Source organism: Maniola hyperantus, chromosome 10, assembly GCF_902806685.2.
Source record: "Maniola hyperantus chromosome 10, iAphHyp1.2, whole genome shotgun sequence".
NCBI lineage: Eukaryota > Metazoa > Arthropoda > Insecta > Lepidoptera > Nymphalidae > Maniola > Maniola hyperantus.
In genome coordinates, this window is record NC_048545.1 from 3987063 (window position 1) to 4004697 (window position 17635).

General features: G+C 38.3%; 1 protein-coding gene across 1 annotated transcript; it reads left to right on the forward strand.

Annotated features, from left to right (window-relative positions):
- The first annotated feature begins 362 nt into the window (after positions 1-362).
- Positions 363-17418, forward strand: eIF4B (eukaryotic translation initiation factor 4B). The gene is made up of 15 exons (XM_034972518.2): positions 363-406; positions 884-994; positions 2458-2648; positions 4242-4349; positions 5189-5277; positions 5913-6034; positions 6449-6557; positions 7092-7205; positions 8372-8443; positions 9008-9075; positions 11060-11246; positions 12773-12857; positions 13631-13670; positions 13970-14550; positions 14884-17418. Exons 1-15 carry the CDS (start codon positions 394-396, stop codon positions 14944-14946), a joined length of 1953 nt encoding a protein of 650 aa, XP_034828409.1. The 5' UTR covers positions 363-393; the 3' UTR covers positions 14947-17418.
- The last annotated feature ends 217 nt before the right edge of the window (positions 17419-17635 follow it).

Genomic DNA, 17635 nt, shown 5'->3' on the forward strand with positions numbered 1-17635 from the left:
ACTGGTGGGTAATTATTTAGACCAGTCCAAACTACAAATAAAAACGAAATTATTACAGTTACTGACTTGCTTACCCAGCGCAAGATATGATGTGTGCTGTCACAACTAGCCATACATTAATTACTCCGATTGTTTCATGTATTATCATGTACATTATATATTTTGAAATTATGTAGATGCTTTTATATTATTTAAAATTCAGAAATGACATGACATGGTATCGCTAGGTATCGCTCGACAATTTTCACATTTTTTTAAACGTGAACTAAATGTTACTCCAATGTTACCCATGCTGACTATTGACCAGAAATTAGTAAGTTTTTGAATTTATTTATGGTATCTCAAAATTAAATCTGTTTTTGTCAGAGGCAGCACTGGCCCCAGCCTTGTAATATGGCCGCTACAGGTTAGTTCTATTAATTTTGTCATTTGAAAAACTCTGAAGATTTAGTATTTCCCTTTAAATTTTTCTATTGATTTTGCATGCTATTCGTTGCTAATAGTCCCGTAAGCTTAAAACTCAGTTTTGGCAACTATTGATTTTAATTAGGTAATGCTAACGTGTCATGAATTCACCTTTGCGGACGTTTGGATTTACCGCGTGGCCACATTTCTCAACTTTGCATTTCCAACTTTTTATGTCCCCTAGAATTTGCAGATTGTACAGGTGTGACACGCATGTGGTAAGAACAATGGCCTAGTGACCAGATGTTTGTGCAATACGTATCAGTGTATCGGACCATCCACGAATAACCACTTTCCAAAATCAGAGAGTAGGTCGATCACTCGCTATGCGTCATCGCATTATACCCTTAATTCATACGCACTCTTTATAGCTCGTACTGTCGGTGGACTATAGATTGATGACCATTTAACCTTACAGGCAAGAAATCTAAGAAAACAAAATGGATCAAAGCAGACGCCACAAACTTCATTGCGGAGTCAACTACGATCCCTACTGCGAACAATTGGGCAGACTCTGTAGATGAAGAACGTGAGTTGTTTGTCATCTAGCTTATTAATCTGTCAAATCATGTATACATGTCTACCCAATGATGAAATAGAGGGTAATGGCAAGCCAATGTTAATCTCGTACTTGGGGTGCACTCGCTGGGTGTTCGTCACTCCCTACACCCCGGGAAGGTCTGAGGAAAGGTCTTTGTGTTTCTGATACATTCTAGCCGGATGCTTCCTCTACAAGGAAGGCGAGGGAACCAGAAATTACGATGCTGTATTTAGCTTAGGATGCCTTGCAAGTTTGTGAAGGTGGAGGCGTAGATGCAGTGTTGTTGGAAACCCTTGTGACCAGCAGTTTTAGCACAATCTACGAGATGGCTACGGTCATAACTCAATTCAGACTAGTCTTTCATTGGCTTGCTCCCTGTACTAACTGAGGGTGTTATTTGAAAGACTTGGTGTAGATTTTCAAAAAAACATTCAAAATCTGATCTATGTTTTGAATTGCATCTGATTATATAACTTCCTTTTTATGCCTCAGTAATTTAGTCAATAGGGGTGGGGTACTAGGCAATACAAATAATGATTTTCATCATTAAATAGTCCCAGTTTTATTTTATTTACTTAATATGTAAACATATCAACATAGATAACAGTTAGTGCCATATGTTTTTGAAATATTATAATATATTGATTATTAGGTTTATTGTCTCTGTTGATAAACTGAACATTAAATGGCTTCCTATTGTAATTACTAATTATTTAATAGCTGATATGGTTAATTGGTTAATTTGATATCGTAAGAGGGAACTATACACAAGGGATCATAGAAGATTTATTTGAAAATTATTCCTATGTACAAATGTAATATGAATTGACATTCAATGAAATCACCATAATATTTCTAAATTCTTTTTTAATATATAATATATTATATTTATTAAACTGTCTGATCCTTAAAAAATCTTTTCTAATTCTAAATATATTGATATAGAATTTCTCCATTGAAGAAGATAAAGAGTAAAAATAAAATTCCATACCATATTATGTAACAACCACACACAAATATTTTAAAAATAACATTCAATATAGCTTTTTCTTTCATCTGGCTTTTGTTAGTTATAGAAGCATAATATTATGTCTTGATAATCAATATAAACAAATTTTTAATTGGTTTTTAGCATTTTTCACTAAAGTTTATTTGTGAAAAATGGAGTCATGGACTCGTCTATATGCATAAATATCTTATAACATAGTTTAGAGCTTATAGAATTTTGTGATATCTAAAAAGCAAATTGGAATTGGACTTACCATGGGCTACCAATATATTTATAAACATGCTATACCAGTTTAGGAATATATAAAATGTTATATCAAAATCAGAGAGAAATGTTTTGTAAAATTTTGTAAATATTCACTCAAAATAGGCAAATAGTACAAAATGTCTGAGTAATGGACTGATGGACTCCAATATTATGTATTATGTTATACCGTTGCCAGAGAGCACCTACTCGTCGTCACAGCGGCACCGCGCGCCCGTTGTGCTTCCGTCAGCCTCGCGCGCTGCCCGCGGAGGTCTGGCCGTCGACGATGAGTCCATCCCGCGCCGCCCGCCCTTCATCGCTCACATCTCCAACCTGCCCTATGATGTCGAAGAGAGCGCGATCATGGAGCTCTTTGCGGGACTCAAGGTGAGTCCTGCTAGTATTATACCATAGCTAAGACGTCAGCCTCCTATAGGGGGGTTCGATTCCAGTCACGCATCTCTAATTTTTCGGAGATTCAGAATCATTTGCTTTAACGGTGTTGCAAAGCTACATGCCTGAGAGTTCTTTATAATATTCTCAAAGGTGTGTGAAGTCTAGCAGTCTGCGCTTGGCCAATGTGGTGGACTACTAAACCCTGGTCGTTCTGAGAGGAGACCCATGCTCAGTAGTGGCCAGCTATGGGTTGATGAAGATAATGCTGTTCTTAATATTGAGTACCTGTTATAAAATTGGATATGTGCAACAAAAATTGGATATGTATAACAAAACACAATAATATGTGTTGGTTTACTTATTTTTGACCTTCAGTGTACCATTTGTGTCAATAAACATATAAGAATGTCATATTCACCTTGCAACAAAACAAGCGATTGTATTTTAAACACTAGCTTGAGCTCGCGACTTCGTCCGTGCGGACTACACAAATTTTAAACCCCTATTTCTCCCCCGTAGGGGTTGAATTTTCAAAAATCCTTTCTAAGCAGATGCCTACATCATAATAGCTATCTGCATGCCAAATGTCAGCCCGATCTGTCCAGTATTTTGAGCTGTGCGTTGACAGATCACTCAGTCACCTTTTCCTTTTATATATTTAGATTATCTGGTATACCTAATTACATTTTCACAGAATTTCCAGTAAACAAATTAATTGTATCATTTTATCCCTTCACCATTTTCCCTAAAAAAAAATTTTATTAGTAATACACGCCTTTATGTATATTTTATCCATACTATCCATACTAATATAAATGCGAAAGTGTGTCGCTCTGTCGGTCTGCTAGCTTTACAAGGCTTAACAGTAACCAATTTTGATGAAATTTGGTACAGAGTTAGCTTTCATTCCGGAGAAGGACATAGGCTACTTTTTATCCTGGAAAATTAGAGTTCCCAGGGGAGTCCTAAAGGCATATCCGTTTTACCGATTTATACGTTGGTACCGAGGTAGCTTGCGTCCCGGAAATTGACATAGGCAACTTTTATCCTTTTTTTTTTCGCTTAGGAGGGGAAAATCCCCATGGACATAGTGCCGGGCTCCTACCGACTAAAAACCCCTCCTTTCTCTAAGCAGTAATGTTTCCGCCTTGTTGGCCTACCATTACTGCCGCGGACTAACTCAACTTCCTCCTCTTTCGTCTTTCTCCTTACTTTCCATTATACCTTCCATGTATTTCTGAACTATCTGCCACTTCTTTTTCTCTTCCAGCATTGTGCTTATGAGGCTCTCCACTCCTAACTCTCCTCCCACCTCGGCTACGACATTCCTTCTTTCTTCCTGAAACTGAGGACAACTTTTATCCTGGAAAATCAAAGATTTCCCACAAAATTTAAAAAAAAAAAACTAATTCCACATCATGCAGTTTTAAATATAATAATTATATTTAAACTTAAAATTCATTTTCCGTCCTTTTTTAGAGATTTTAAAAAGAAAAAGATGCAGATAGTCTTAATTTAGTTAAGAGAAAAACAGAATCGACGCCAATATCGCTTGAGGCTGTAATTTTATGTATTTGTCAACAGATCAATAACTTGAGACTGCCAAAGGAGAGTGGGCGACTCAAGGGCTTTGGAGATGTAGACTTTGAGGACAGGGAGAGTCTTGTCAGTGCTATGAACATGCCTGACTTGGTAAGTTAATTAGATTAGGTACTTTGTGTAGTAAATTTTTTTAATATAGCTGTTATCTGTATAATATTAATCAACATTGAAAGAGCGATCTCAATACAGTGTTTCTTTTTAGGTTTCCGTACCTCACAAGGAAAAACGGAACCCTTATAGGATCACTTTGTTGTCTGTCTGTCTGTCTGTCAAGAAACCTATAGGGTACTTCCCGTTGACCTAGAATCATGAAATTTGGCAGGTAAGTAGATCTTACAGCTGGAATTCGGGGACAAATCTGAAAACCGTGAATTAGTGGTTACATCACATAAAAAAAATTAAATTGTGGTCTATCTAATATTTAGTATTTTCAATTTTCAAAGTAAGATAACTGTATCAAGTGGGGTATCATATGAAAGGGCTTTAACTGTACATTCTAACACAGATTTTTATTTATTTTTATGCATCGTAATTTTTGAATTACCGTGCAAAATGTCGAAAATATACGATTTTAGTACGGAACCCTCGTTGCGCGAGCCTGACTCGCACTTGGCCGGTTTTTGTTTATTTCTGGATGATTTTGTGTGATACCTGAAAATCTTAAAACCATAACAATTTCACTAACTTTGGCTCAGTCAATTTTTTACCTACTTACATTTACACAATTTAAGTTCTTTCGCACAACTTATCTATCTAAATTTGCATGCTGTAGCCGCCTATAATTTGAATTTTATAATAAATAAATTTTGAATTGGATTTGAATAATGTAATTTTTTTTTTGTATGATGCTGTTGGTGGTTCAATAAAAATAAATAAGTAAAATAAAATAGTTGTAGAGAAGTTAAAGACTACCTCTTTTTGTTGTCCAGTTAGTAGGCGGAAGAAGGATTAGAATAGAGGTGTCCACACAAGACAATGATCGCCGAATGGGCAGAGGTGGCAGGAACGACCGAGACAGGTATATTAAGGTTGCCCTTCTTACACTGGCCATACACGATCAAGTTTGCAGCTGACTTGAAGTGGCCTCCAGTCCGCTGCAAACTTGACAGTAAACTTGACCATGTATGGCCAGCGTTACACAATTCTCCATGCAAACGTTTTACGTTGATAAATCGCGACCATTTTTAGTATTTGTAACGACTGCTTGGAATTCAATTAAAATTTCACAAAAAAATTATATATCAACTAGCTTAAGCCCGCGACTTTGTTCGCGTGGACTACACAAATTTCGAACCCCTGTTTTATCCCCTTAGGGGTTGAACTTTCAAAAATCCTTTCTTAGCGGATGTCTACGTTGTAGCTATCTGCAAATAAATTTCAGCCTGATCCATCCAGTAGTTTGAGCTGTGTGTTGATAGATCCGTCAGTCAGTCAGTCACCTTTTCGTTTTATATATTTAGATAAATTCAATAGAACAACAGTTTAGGTAATGGAACGTGATCTGAAAGCTTATATTATTTTCTAGGTCCAAATTAAGTACAGTTACTTTGTAGGCCAAACTCAAACTTAACCTTTATTTGAAGAGGAAAACCTATGACTAGGAAAGAAATGTTTTTAAATACTATCAATTATCATGATATTATTTAATGACAGGGAGTACGATCCAGAGCGCACAATGGGCGATTGGCGGTCGGGACCGCGCGCCGTGCCCGTACGAGAACGCGACGGTCCGCGCGAGCGCGACAGAGGCAGCGATCGCGACCGTGAGCGTGACTGTGAGTACTGCACTAACTTCTAGTGACTGATTTTTTTTAAATTTATAGACTAGCGCTTGGTTGTAATTAGACCGTAAGATGATGATTCACAGTGCGACAAGGCTTTCTTGGCATTTGAATGACATTGAAGGGGGGCGTTATTGGAGAATAAAGGCTTAGAATAGTGAGAGTTAGGCTTAGAGTTTGTTGTGGGCTCTTCTTAGACCTGGGCGTAAAAATATACCATCAGCTCGAAACTAGCACAAGCTTGACGCTTAGTTGAAGAGGATTTAACATGGCTAATATTCTTTTTAAAAAAGAAAAGAAAAACTCCAGTCTAGTGCTGACGTCACTAAAATGGCAGCCGCGCGCATTAGCAATTTGCGGCACTTATATCAATGGTTGTGATGACACTATAATGTATGTTTCTGATAGCGAGCGCGGACAATAAGCCAGGAGGGTGGCGCGACGCGGAGCGCCCCGAGGCCGCGCGCGCGCCCTACGGCGGACGGGACTCCTATGGCAGGGACCGGGAGCGGGACAGGTATGTATTATATGAGTTTATTGTGGGCTCCAATACTAAGACTGTCCTTCTGTCTGTCTGTCGGTCAGCAGGCTGTACCTCGCGAACCATAATAGGTAGACACCTGCTAAAATTTTCACAGAATGTTCTATTGCTGCTATAACAACAAATACTAAAAATTATCCCAAACGTTGCCAGGAAACCTCCTCATTAAATGGGTATTAAACATTAACGTTTCATGTGTAATCATTCATTAATATGGTATTTGACAACTAGTCAAATCAGTAACTTTTTAGCAAACGTCAAAACGCGCACTTGGTATGCGATATTCTATGAAATACTGGAATGTGACGTCACATCATAATGAAGTACTTTTTTAGTTTCATCGATAATTTAAAATGGTTATTACACTTGAAACTAACAACGGGCGTGGATTTTACGTATTTTGGAAGATCGTCTATTTAATAATCACTGAAAAATAATTTATTTTTGATGTAGTCAAATACCCAATTATGGCATTGATGGGTATTGACATTAACCTTAATGTGGCCCCAGCACAGCGAGCGCGGACAACAAGCCGGGAGCATGGCGCGACGCGGAGCGGCCCGAGGTCGCGCGCGCGCCCTACGGCGAACGGGACTCCTACGGCAGGGACCGGGAGCGGGACGGGTATGTATTCTATTCTATTTTGACGACGGACGTCCCTAGCGCAGTGGTAAACGCTGTGGTCTTATTAGTGGGAGGTCCCGGGTTCGATTCCCGGCAGGGGTTTGGAATTTTATCATTTCTAAATTTCTGGTCTGGTCTGGTGGGAGGCTTCGGCCATGACTAGTTACCACCCTACCGGCAAAGCCGTGCCGCCAAGCGATTTAGCGTTCCGGTACGATTCCAAGTAGAAACCAAAGGGGGGTTTAATAAAAACTGCCATACTCCTTCCAGGTTAGCCCGCAGGTGAGGTTGCAGTCAAGGGCTAGCTTGTATCTGAATTTAAAAAAAAAGATTTTATCCAAACTTTCATCACGAGAAAATAGCTTAGAATATGTAACTTATCAAAGCTGTGATATCCTAGCAGTTAGGACGTCCGCCTTCTAATCGGAGGTCGAGGTTGGTTCCGGGCACGTACCTCTAACTTTTCGGAGTTATGTGCGTTTTAAGTAATTAAATATCACTTGCTTTAACAGTGAAAAAAAACATCGTGAGGAAACCTGAGAACCTACCTACCTACCTACCTACCTGCCTAAGAATTTTCCATAATGTTCTCAAAGGTGTGTGAAGTGTACCAATCCGCACATGGCCAGCGTGGTAGACTATGGCCAAAACCCTTCTCACTCTGAGAGGAGACCCGTGCTCTGTAGTGAACCGGCGATGGGTTGATGTAACTAATAGAGGTGCGTGCCCGGGTTCGAACCCCCAACCTCCGATTAGGCTGACGCCCTAACCACTAGCCTATCACAGCTTAAATATAATAAAAGAATAAAATTATTGAATTTCTGGAACAACGTAAGGCAATGTCCCTGGTTGCCCCTGGGCTATATGTGGCCATCAAGCTGACAACATTGCCAAGCTGAATGGCGATGAACCTTTCGACCAGCTAGGTGATTCGCTAACTCAGTGTCTAACACTAAATGATAGCCACTGAGGTTGGTTGGTTTCTACATTGCTGCTTCACTGGGTGATATTAAAATGTTTTTTCGTAGAAAACCTTCAACGGATTAAAAAATGCGCTTGGTGGCTATCATTCAGTGTTAGAAACAGAGTTAGCGATTGCGATGGGTTACTCACCCCGCCGGCAGGCTTATCGCAGCTTATCATATAAATTATGTGTTTGCCTACAGAGGTCGGGAGCGCGGCTACGGTGGCCGCGACGGGTTTCGCACCGCTGATAGGGCTGAGGGGGGTGGTTTTGGGTATGTACTCTGTATTTTCACTATTAATTATTGTAGAATTTTTTAGTTATAAGTATTAAAGTATTTTGTTCATGAAAAATCTTTCAAGTACGCTAGTTTTATATCAGACATGCGTGTACAAATATATACATAAGATGTTAAGAATAAACAGTGAAGTGAATATTTCTGGTTTTGACAATATTAAGCTTTTTAAGTACCAAGAAAATAAATACATATTTATTTATTTGTAACTAAATGATGCCCGCGACTTTGTCCGCGTGGTTTTTTAATAATCCCGTGGGAACTCTTTAATTTTTCCAGGATAAAAAGTAGCCTATGTCCTTCCCCGGGATGTAAGCTTACTTTGTACCAAATTTTATCAAAAACGTTTATACTGTTGAGCCGTGAAAAGCTAGCTTAGTTAGACAGACACACTTTCGCTTTTATAATATTAGTATGGATTAAAAGCGAAGACAAAAAGCAAACTGAACTTGAAACATATGTTTTGCATAGCGTAAAAATAAAAAAAAATCTCTGAAATGCCCGTAATTTTGGAGTCACTATTTCATAAACGTTTTTGTACAGTAATCGTGAAAGCAGAGGTTTTGGCGGCCGAGGATTTGGTGACAGGGAGCGAGATCCACCCAGAGAAGGTATTTTTAAATATGTATTTAGTATTTAAATATCTTAGAAACATAAAATTTTGCAAGTTTCACTTATCCATATGTAATTTTGTTAAAATAATATGTATTTGTGTTTTTGACCCGCCCGACGCCCGCGACTTCGTCCGCGTGTTGATATTTAGGTTTTTAAAAATGTCGTGGGAATGTGATTATCCAAGATAAAAAGCCTTTGTCACTCTCCAGGTCTTTTAACTACAATACCCTTACAATAAAAAAATGTGTTGATCTGTTGCTCCGTTTTGGCGTGGTTGAAGGACAAACCAACAAACTCACACTTTCTTATTTAGAATGTTATGTATCCCTCATAAAACATTGCATTTTTGCTTTTATTGTACCTTTCTGTGTACCTTAGCATTTTGATGGTATCTTTTTTTCTATTATAAAAATGAATCACTAAATGTGTTGCTGATCGCAAATCTCGACAACAGCTAAACCGATTTCGCTAATTCTTTTTTTATAATATTCCTCGAAGTACTAGGATGGTTCTTACGGAGAGAAAAATTTAAAAAATTGCCTGAAAAATAATCGACTGTTTTTATAAAAGTAAAATAACGTATAGGAACCGTAAGTTAATGAAACATTTGCGCATTTAAAAATAATCCAATATATTATTGGCATTGTTCCAGAGGCCTCTTTTGCCTCTTTGCGCAACATCAAAGCACGGGTCAACTAGACACCGTGTCGTGCAACATGCGCGATTCGGTCGCTTTACACCCACATTTTAAACACCTCCAGTTTCTTAACAAATTAAGATTACGGGCGTTTGTGCACTCATCCGTGAAATAACAGATTCCGTAAAAATACCAATTAAATGAGTATGACGGAGACTCAGGAAGATCAACATTGAAATGACTAAACTGCTATCCCACTTCTGATGTAGGTGAGTCAGGAATATCTACATTAAAATAACTAAACTGCTATCCCACTTCTGATGTAGGTGAGTCAGGAATATCTACATTAAAATAACTAAACTGCTATCCCACTTCTGATGTAGGGATAGACCTGCCTTTACAAGATAATGATGATTGATGATTAACCGTATAAGTCAGGATTACAACATAATATTAGATTCACCGAGCCTTCGTGGGCGCATCAACAATACTCTCGCTCTACAAGAGACAACACAAACTACCCTCAACAATAACTATAGCCATCCTCATTTATGAGTCATGGCAACTATGTCTACTATGAGACTGACAACCTTAACTAACCCTACCTAAACCAGCTCTGTCTACAACTAAAGACGGCGCTGCCGACAACTACATATTTGTATGACGGCCACTTGGAAGAATCACGGATACGTATCGAATACGGATGAGTGCACAAACGCCCTACTACTGCAATTATTTGGTTTTAGTTCGCGTAAAACAAATAGTCCAATCTGAAGTTGCAACATGACGGTTTGTGCAGGTCATAGACTAAGGATTAACACTGGATACTAAATTTTTGAGAAATCAAATCTTTTAATTACATCTAGCTGATGCCCGCGACTTCGTCCGCGTGGAATTAGGTTTTTATAAAATCCCTTGGGAACTCTTTGATTTTTCGGGATAAAAAGTAGCCTATGTCACTCTCCAGGTCTTTATCTATACCCATGCAAAAAATCACGTCAATCCGTTGCACCGTGATTGAAGGACAAACTAACAAACAAACACACTTTAACATTTATAATAAGGGTACTGATTTGATTAGAAAAGGAAAAACCTAATTTAATTTAGAACTGTCAAACCTCAGGACTTCAGGTGCCAGTTGTGAGCCTATTGTTAAAATTTGTAGAGTGCACTAAAATTTAGTCTTTAAATTTAAAATTCATTTTCCGTCTTTTTTTTGCATTATTATAAAGAAAGAGATGCTGATATTCTAAATTTAGTTTAGAGAAAAACATCAGAATCGACGCCAGTGACGATGAAATGAAAATTGAACTTACTGATAAAATCTTTCTAAAATCATCTAGATAGCAAGCCTCGTGAGCGTCCGAAGTTGGTTCTCCTACCGCGAACGGTGCCCCGGGAGTCAGAAGCACCCACAAAGCCAGCCGATGGAGCACCTTTGGATGATAAAGCTCCTGAGAAGGTTGTGCCCAAGCCTGTGCCCGCTGAAAAGGTGTTCGGAGCGGCCAAACCTGTTGATACTGCTGCCAAGTAAGTGATTACTGACAAGCCTGTAAACGTAGGTACAGTGTGAAATAGGGGCAACCAAACTAACGAAAGGGGCATGGGTTTAATAAAAAAAACTGCCATGCCCCTTTCAGGTTAGCCTGCATCATCACTTACCGCCAGATGAGAATGCAGTCAAGGGCCAACTTGTATCTGGATTTAAAAAATGTTTTTCAATGTCTGGAATGCAAGCTATCTCTGTACCAAATACATGTTACCCGCGACTTCGTCCACGTGATTTTTAAAAATCCTGTGGGAAATCTTTGATTTTTAGGGTTCTGTACCTCAAAAGGAAAAACGGAACCCTTATAGGATCACTTTGTTGTCTGTCTGTCTGTCTGTCTGTCAAGAAACCTACAGGGTACTTCCCGTTGACCTAGAATCATAAAATTTGGCAGGTAGGTAGATCTTATAGCTGACATTTGGGGAAAAATCTGAAAACCGTGAATTTAGGATTAGATCACACAAAAAAAATTAAATTGTGGTCATGAACTAATAATTAGTATTTTCAACTTTCGAAGTGAGTGACTATATCAAGTGGGGTATCATATGAAAGGTCTTCACCTGTACATTCTAAAACAGATTTTTATTTATTTTTATGCATCATAGTTTTTGAATTATCGTGCAAAATGTCGAAAAAATACGACTGTAGTACGGAACCGTCAGTGTGCGAGCCTGACTCGCACTTGGCTGGTTTTTCTTTGACAAAATCGGTGAATCGGATGGGCTGTTAAAAGCTAGCAGACGCACGCACGATGCACATAAGATATTAGTACATGAGTAGTATGGATTAGTATGAATATGGACTGTATTAATACAATATAATATTGTATTGCGCTAACAAAAACAATCTTGATAATAATACCGAGATTGTTCCCGAGGTTTATTTCTTTTGCCTCTTTGCGCAACATCAAAGCAAGGGTCAACTAGACACCGTGTCGTGCAACATGCACGATTCGGTCGCTTTACACCCACATTTTAAACACCTCCTCTTTCTTTATTTATGGTTACTACTGAAATCATTATTTTTTAGTTCGCGTGAAACAAACACAGATTCCGGCAATATTTATGGCACATCGAACTATAGAAAGAGATTTCTGCTTTGTAGAGCGTCGTCTCACTCATTCGTATGTGACAGTTCCATCCACATCCAATTTATGTACTTCTGCATGGAATTCTCGAAGCTGTGTCTTGCGTTGTAGTGTACCGCCTTTCTGTCAATTTAAAAGTAGGGAAAAGATAAAAACAGTGATAGCTTAGTGGTTGAGACGTCGAACTCCTATTCAGGGGATCCTGGGTTCGATCCCGGGCACGCATCTCTAAATTTTCGGAGCTATGCGCGTTTTTCACTTGCTTCATAGTGCAGGAAAACATCGTGAGGAAATCTGCATGCCTGAGAGATCTCCATAATGTTTTCAAAGGTGTGTAAAGTATGCCAATTCCCACAGGTTACTATTTACGCGTTTAAGTGATCATGATGACTCTTTAAAATCACTTAAAAATGTTTTCAGGGAACGAGAAATCGAGGAACGCTTACGGAAACAAGAAGAGGAAGCAAGGAAAGGTGGGGAAGAGAAGGGAAGCTGGGGTCGCAGGGTAAGATTATTATATTTTACTACAATCATCATAATCATTAACATCAACGTCCACTGCTGGATATAGGTCTCTTGTGGGGACTTTCACACGCCACCGTCTTGCACCGCCTGAATCCAACGGCTCCCAGCGACTCGTCTGATGTCGTCCGTTCACCTAGTGGAGGGTCGTCCAACGCTGCGTCTTCCGGTGCGAGGTCGCAATTCGAACACCTTGAGACCCCAACGTTTATCGGCTGTACGAACTATGTGCCCTGCCCATCGTCACTTCAGCTTCGCAACCCGTTGAGATTTGTCGGTTACTCTAATTCTCCCACGGATCTCCTCATTTCTGATTTGATCACGTAGAGAAACTCCAAGCATAGCTTTCTCCATCGCCCGCTGAGTGACTCTGAGCGACTCTGAGCTTTCTTATGAGGTCCATTTACTACAATATTATAACTATATTTCGTTCTAGCTGATGCCAGCGACTTAATTCGCGTGAATTTATTGGGTAGTTTTTGATTTTCGGGCATAAAAGTATCCTTTTTCAATCTACAGGATGCAAACTTCAATGTTCAGTAGCTATTTATTCATTTCATACTACTATACCCATGCAAATAATCACGTCGATCTGTTGCGATGTGATTAAAGGACAAATCAACAAACAAACACACTTTCGCATTTATAATATGGATAGCGATCCACACTAAGAGAGTGACAATTTTGTGAATGAATGAATAAATGATTGATTGGATCACGACAAATTGGATTAAAACTTGTTTTTTTTACTTACAGAATGATCATTCTGGCGACCGTCGCGGTGGCGCAAGGCGAGGTTAGTAGTTACTACTAACTGGTTTGTTTATTTTAATTTATGTAGATGTACTCAATGATTTTATTATTATGATAAATATGATAAATATTATACATACAAGAAATTATTTATTACTCCAATATATCTTATAATAAAACTTGTTTAGGAATCTGAATAAATATAAATAATTACCAACAGACCTTTGACACAAATCCTCATAAATTAATTATTACCTATTGCTAATCTATGAAATATTTTTTCTACGTACTGTTGCAACTCAAAAAGAAGTTTTATTATAGTTTATGAAATATTGTTTTCAGATGACCGCGACCGAGGCCGCGACTCGCGAAGTTATAACAGAGACCGACGCGACGACGATAGACGCGACTACTCGAAAGACGACAGAGACAAACGTGACTACTCAAAAGACGACAGAAGCAAACGCGACTATTCAAAAGACGATAGGGATAAACGCGACTACTCTAAAGACAGTAGCGATCGACGCGACTATTCACGCGACGACAGGGACCGACGCGACAGAGACGACAGCCGACGCGATAGGGACGATAGAGACCGACGCGACAGGGAGGATCGAGACCGGCGCGACAAGGAAGATAGAGACAGACGCGATAGAGATGATAAGGATAAACCTGATGACAGAGACAGGCGCGACTACAGGGACGATGACAGACGCGACGGGGAAGTCGACAGACGTGACAGGGACGATGACAGACCCGAAAGAGGTGATGATAGGCGTGACAGGGATGCTGAAGATAGGCGAGACCCGTCGCCGGAGAAGAAAGATGATGAAGCGCAGCGCAACGGTCGCCACAGTCGCAGTCGCGACCGAGCCGACGCCGAGGATAGACCCATGCCCAAGTTGAAGGAGCAAGAAAAACCAGTATGTTTACTTTTGATTAGCTTCCACACTTGCTAAAACAGCATAAATTTCCTGTTTCCTTAAAGTTAAAACAACTAAAAAAATAAGACAGGAAATGTCTGATTTTCCTGTATATGTATATGAAATAATAGATAGAATGTAATGTATATGAAGTAGTATCTACTACTTCTCAGCAGCAATAATACGGTAGTATAGCAAAGCCATTTATATTTTTAAATTGGAAGAAAAGCAAGAATCTTTGTATATAAGAGTTATATAAATATGTATGTATTTTCTGTATAATCACAGTGAACTTTGGGAAATTTTACTTAAATTCGACAATTTTTTTTACAGAACTTTGTAGCATCAAATAAATTCAGCTTCCTCGAAGACGCCGACGACGGCGGCTCCGACTAACGAGCGATACCGACTCGCTCCTAAACATTACAACATAACAGTTGACTTTGACTCGAGTGTGAAGTGAAAATTGCGAGTAATAAGTGATTAAAGTTAAACGAAACTGTTCAGAGACTGTGCTATGTTATAGAACTCATTATAGTGCGGTGTGGTTTGTCCCCGGGGACTTCATTGCGGCTGATGCTGACGTCGCTGCGAGGGCGGCCCCAGCCTCTACTGTGATATGTCTTACGCGTCACTAAACTCTGAAACTATTACGGTTTTGTACTGAACAAGAAACAAAAGCTTGAAAATGAAACATAACTAAATAAATCAACTAATAAAAACTGTGATTCTTTAACTCATAAAAGCTCAACGTTTGTAAAATAACTAGTAAAATGAAATGAAGAAATAGTATACTATCATTGTTCAACTTATAGATGTTCACTGCTGGACGACGATCTCCTGCAATCCTGTCCATATACCTTTTGGGTCTTCTAATGCTGTTATGTGGTGCAAGGCGTCATTTAAGCACCTTGGGATCCCAACGCCTGTGGGTTCTTCAAGCTATGTTAGTTACTCAGGTTCTCTTATGGACCTAATTTAATTATATAAAGTAACTATTCAAAGTAAAAATAAAAGTCAAAGATAAAAACATCCAAGTACAAATAATTAATAACAATAGTACTAGGGACATGTCCTATTTGCTTGGCTGACTAGTAGGATAGACCAATTGTGATCATCTATTTTGTATGCCTTGTTTATCAAAAGCATTAAAAACCAGGGAAGAACGTCCCACATGTAAAGTTACAGTGCGACAAGGCTATCTTGGCGCGTGGCGAAAATCGGAACTAACGTTGCCGTCAAGTATCCCCTTTGTTCTTGTTTGAATATTCTAAGCCTTTGTTCTCCGACAGCGCCCCCCTGTCAATGTCATTCAAGTGCCAAGACAGCCTTGTCGCACTGTACACATGCATTTACAGCACCTGACTGTAATGGACTCAATAGTTTTAGAAGTAAACATGATAAACCAATGTATAAGAATCTTTTACATTAAAACGGAATCAATAGTTTCGATTTTCGTGGCGCGTATTGTACAGCTGTATCTATCAAGCTTCTTCACCCTAGAAAATCTCATTTCGTTCCTAAATTATTCAACTCACTTCTCAATGCAACGTACAAAGCTATCACAGTTAGAGGCTGGGGCTCGCAACCGTGTACTGATTGGTGTAAATTTTTCTATGGGTTTGTTACATTGTAGTATGTATTTACAAGTCATTCGGAAAGTGGGTCGTAACTCAAGAGGGGGGGTCATTATATTGTTATAAATAACTTTTACTATGGGACCAAACCTTAGGCTGAGATCTATATACTGTACTTTGGTCCAGATTTAAGCTGAGATTTACAGACCGTATTTTGTCTTTGCTCAAACTTTACTTAGTTACTATGAGACCAGAGTTATGTAAGAGACTTAATTCAGTCTAGAAGTAAAGTCTGAGCTAAGTCAAAGTACACTATAGATCTCAGCCTTAAAGACCAAAGTCAAAGTATGATCTTTAAATCTCAGCCTTAAAAAGATACTGTTTCCACAAAACTGTCAACAAAAAACGAAGTGATCATAGTGTGATTTTTTCACAAAGCCCAAAGGTATGGTTAGTCCCAACTCCATAGTAATTTTTTATATGATGATGAGTACAATTAACCCCTTTTGGGTTAGGCTCCACATTTTAAATGGGCTTGTATAATGTGGGTTTATATATTAAACGATTGTCCGAGAGCATTCAATGCGAATTATTCCTATAAATAGTTTTGTAGTAAACAGGGTCATGGTTCTCTATGATATTGAAATTGTAACTTTGAGTAAAATGATTTTAGAGATGTGACATTTTGACATCTCATACAAGAGGTGTCAAGTTTGACAAATGTGGGGCCAATGTTTAGTAGGCCCCTAAGATTTTAATGTCATAGTGAAAAAGAGGCCTCACAACTGGTACAGGTGCTCTCGTTTATATGTATAATCCTTTTGTGAATAATTATTTTTATTTTTAATAATTAATATTGTTGATTGAGGTCTTATATATTACTTTAAATTTATATGGAATATTAATTCATTGCCACAGTAAATGTTTTTTTTTTTCTAGAATATTATACTTTAAATATTTAGTCGATTTAGAATAATATTAGAATGTTAATTGTATTATTTAATGTTACACATACGCGAAATTCGTCAGATCAAGTGCTATTTGAAGCGCAATACTAATTTGAATGCGCATACTGCCATAGTGTGCCTGCATTGATTAAAAAATAGTTTTATATATTGAAATTGAAAGTACCTAATAAGAAAATTTAGGTCCGGTCACAACTCACAAGATATACCACTGTTCTAAAGTATATCAATATATATTATTTTTGTTTGTAAAATCATCAGAATTTGTTTGGTAGGTATGTATTGTCTTATTGTGAATTATAAATAAATTACTCTTTTACAGCCAAGCTATGACTTTATTAATTCTCTAAAAAAAACAAATAAAAGAACTCTTTGACCCTTTCTATCCCGATTTTTTTTGTAGAAGTTCCTTGCTGCTTAGTGCTTATGTATCACATTAAAATAATTGTCTTCCATTGGCATTTTAGAATAATAACTGAACTGCGCGAAATATGTATTATTATGGATTTCCGCAACATAACGCCGCAAAATTGAACCGTAAAT

What these genes read in the sequence shown, in the direction of transcription:
- eIF4B (XM_034972518.2), top strand. An exon ending in AGCTCTTTGCGGGACTCAAG is followed by an intron (nt 2,649 to 4,241) that starts GTGAGTCCTGCT and finishes ATTTGTCAACAG; the next exon opens with ATCAATAACTTGAGACTGCC. An exon ending in TCGCGACCGTGAGCGTGACT is followed by an intron (nt 6,035 to 6,448) that starts GTGAGTACTGCA and finishes TGTTTCTGATAG; the next exon opens with CGAGCGCGGACAATAAGCCA.